Source organism: Triticum aestivum, chromosome 1B (genome assembly GCF_018294505.1).
Source record: "Triticum aestivum cultivar Chinese Spring chromosome 1B, IWGSC CS RefSeq v2.1, whole genome shotgun sequence".
Classification (NCBI taxonomy): Eukaryota; Viridiplantae; Streptophyta; class Magnoliopsida; order Poales; family Poaceae; genus Triticum; species Triticum aestivum.
This window is the reverse complement of record NC_057795.1, coordinates 549375446-549378799: the sequence shown is the minus strand read 5'-3', so window position 1 is coordinate 549378799 and position 3354 is coordinate 549375446. Positions and strand designations below refer to the sequence as shown.

Genomic DNA, 3354 nt, shown 5'->3' with positions numbered 1-3354 from the left:
AGTGAGTTTAGATGAGCTTGTTTGCAAAAATCTCCTACTGTTCCCTCCTATTCAAAATATAACGTGCATCAGTATTTCCAAAAGTCAAAATTTCTATGTTTGACCAAGTTTATGGCAAAACATATCAACATCTACAATAATTGTAAACATACCAAATTTAACGGTACTTATTTGATATTGCATATATTGATATTTTCTCAATAAACTTGATCAAAGTTTGAGAAGTTTGATTTTCTGAAAATTTAAGACGCCTTTTATTTTGGAACGGACAGAGTATTTTCTTCTGAAAAATCCAGCTATTGTATTTACAAAAACAGGGAATAGTACAAAATGAGCTGCGAAAAACAGCAACAACATAAAACGGAAGCGGTAAATTAAAGGATGATGTCCCTCTTCTACCTTTTCTTTTCTTTGCCCATTAGGTGGCAAAAATAAGAGCATCTCCAATAGATGATTTAAAAGTGGATGTTGTATAATTTGCAGAAAGTGCTTTTTACATATGCGAAAAAGAGCCAACCCCGACAGATGATGTATATTTGGTGATGTAAACCTTCTACTCCAACAGATGATGTATATTTGATGATGTAAACCTTCTACTCCAACAGATGATGTATATTTGGTGATGTAAACCACCTACTCCAACAAATAATTTTGTCAAACACGTTGCGTTAGAGGTGGAAGAAACCGGCCGGCGGTGGGTCGGAGCGTTGATCAGCAGTACAAACCTTGTCTGGGGTGGGTGGCGGCTGCTTCAACAGCCTCTGGACGCCCGCGTGGCTGCCGGAGGACTCCGCTCGTGGCGGCGACAACGACCGAGAAATCGCCAGCTCGGCGGGTTGCGGTGATCACACGGTTGCCCTACTAGTTCGGCGGCGGGCAGCGGCTATCAAGGAAGGCGGCAGTGAGATGCTACGGCCAATACGGCCACCGGAGCTCCGGCAAACCTCTGAATCGGCCGCGCGGTCATTGGTGGGGCGAACTCAAATCGGCGGGTTGTCGGCGGCTAGGACGGCGTGTCTAGTGGCGAGGATAGGCCGTGGGGTGGGGGATGGATGGACGGGCGACAGCGACGACATTTTCGGGCACAAATCACCGGCGGCGGAGGTGGACGGTCGTCAACGAGGCGAACTCAAATCTGCGGGTCGTCGGCAACTAGGACAACGCGACTGGCGGGGAGGATAGGCAGCAGGGTTGCGACGGGGTCGGGATTGGTGGACAGGCGACAACCGCGTGGTTCCTGGCAAAAATTGCCAGCGGCCAGGCGAGCGAGCGAAAATAAAATGAAGACGGTTGGACGGTTGGCGCCCGACTAGACTTTTACATCACCTGGGAGGTGGAGATGCAAATTTGCATCTTTAAGAGTTGTATTTTACATCATTTTTCTACCTTTTTTTTTGCCGTGCCCAGAGAAGTAAGTTGGCGCCAAAACCCCACGAGCTGCCGCCAAATTGTCCATTTCATTTTCCTTTTCGCTCACGAGATGGATGAATCTAAGCCGTTGATATTTGGACGGTGGCAGATCGATCAACCCTCGCCAAACAGGACGATGCTGAGTAGAGTAAACCCTCGGTTCCCAATCCCTCGATTCGTTCCCCATTCCCCCACCGCACCGACATTCCCACGGCGTCTCGGCAAGCCGCCAGCCATGGAGGCGGCGGCCTCAGCTGCTGTGGCGGCTGCCAAGGAGGCGGCGCTGGCTGCTGCTGCGGCGGCATCGGCTGCTTCCAACGAGGCGGCGGCGGCGGCTGCGACTGCGATGGAAGCAGCGGCGACTGCGAAGGAGGCGGCGGCGAAGGCTGCGGCTGCGGCGTTAAAGGCGAAGGAGGCAGCGGCTGTGGCGACAGCTGCAGGGAAGGCGGCGGTCTCTGTCGCTGCTGCGACGGCGGCAATGCAAGCTTCCAAGAAGCGTAAGTTTCATCTTGTCGACGACCAAGATCCACGGGGGAGCGGCAACTGCGATGTTGTTGGTGCGGGGAGCGTCGTTCGCACTGGTGATATTGATGGGGGGAGCGTCAATCTCAGCAATGATGATGATGCGGGGAGCGTCGACCGCACTGGTGATATTGATGGGGGGAGCGTCGATCTCACTGGTGATAGTGATGGGGGCAGCGTCGATCTCACTGCTGAAGTTGATGCGGGGAGCGCTGATCTCATCGGTGGTGTTGATGGGGGGAGCGCTGATCTCATCAGCCGCCTCCCCGACACCGTCCTTGACAGCATCGTGTCTCTTCTCCCCACCAAGGAAGGTGCCCGCACGCAGGTCATCTCCCGCCGGTGGCGTCCGCTCTGGCGATCCGCTCCTCTGAACCTCGAGGTGGACTGTGGACCCAATAAAAGGGACTTGATTGCAAAGATCCTCTCTCAGCATCCTGGCCCCACACGACGCTTCTCTGTCTGCATCAGCATCGATAGGAACAACGACAGGATCAATGGCTGGCTTAGTTCCCAAGCCCTGGACAACCTACAGGAGTTCGAGATCACCTACATCAGGAATAATTTTTGGTACAGCAACGTGGAGAAGTTGGGCCTGCTGCCATTGTCTGTGTTCCGCTTTTCGCCCACTCTCCGCGTGGCCAAATTCCACGACACCCGTTTCCCCCACATGATTATGCAGCGGCTATCCCTGAAGCTTCGGTGCCTCAAGCAGCTGCCCTGGAAAGGGTCACCATCTCGGAGGTCGTTCTCCAGAGCATGCTCTCTGGCTGCCCTGCCTTGGAAAGCCTTGAGCTGAAGGAAAACTGGGGCATTAGTCGCCTCTGCATCAGCTCCCAAACTCTTAAGAGTCTAGGCTTTTGCGCTGACAAGAGGATTGGAGGTATCATTTTGCAAGAGCTAGTCATCGAGGACGCCCCGTGCCTTGAGAGATTGCTACAACTTGATGCAAAGGGCGGCAGAGCGAGCATACGGATAATCTGCGCACCTAAACTGAAGATATTGGGTATGCTGTCTGAAGGCATACCTGAACTCCACCTTGGAAGTACATTTTTTCAGGTAGCAGCAACCTTCATCAATTGCATTCGGACATTCTTATGTGCAGGCTATTATTCTTATATTTGCACTTTATTCTGCAGAAAATGGTTGCTGTCAGTTTGACAGCCAAAATGCACACCATGAGCATTTTGGTTCTTGGCTCTGCTGGTGCTAATCTGGATTCAGTGGTTAACTTCCTCAAGTGCATGCTTCCCCTGCTTGGAGAGGCTTTATGTCATTGTGAGTATGAAACATAGTTGCTTGCTTTAAATGTCAAAATAAGCAGTTGATTGACATGAAATATGGACAATTATTGTATTGCTAACATGCTGGCAACTTCTTTTATATTGTTTGTTCTCTCTATCTCCAGTTCCAGCCACTCAT

General features: G+C 51.3%; 1 protein-coding gene across 1 annotated transcript; it reads left to right on the top strand.

The window, feature by feature from the left end:
• Positions 1–1562: 1562 nt before the first annotated feature.
• On the top strand, positions 1563–3354 carry LOC123094566 (uncharacterized). The gene is made up of 3 exons (XM_044516544.1): positions 1563–2991; positions 3072–3210; positions 3341–3354. The coding sequence occupies exon 1, from the start codon at positions 1646–1648 to the stop codon at positions 2729–2731; it is 1086 nt and encodes a 361-aa protein (XP_044372479.1). The 5' UTR covers positions 1563–1645; the 3' UTR covers positions 2732–2991; positions 3072–3210; positions 3341–3354.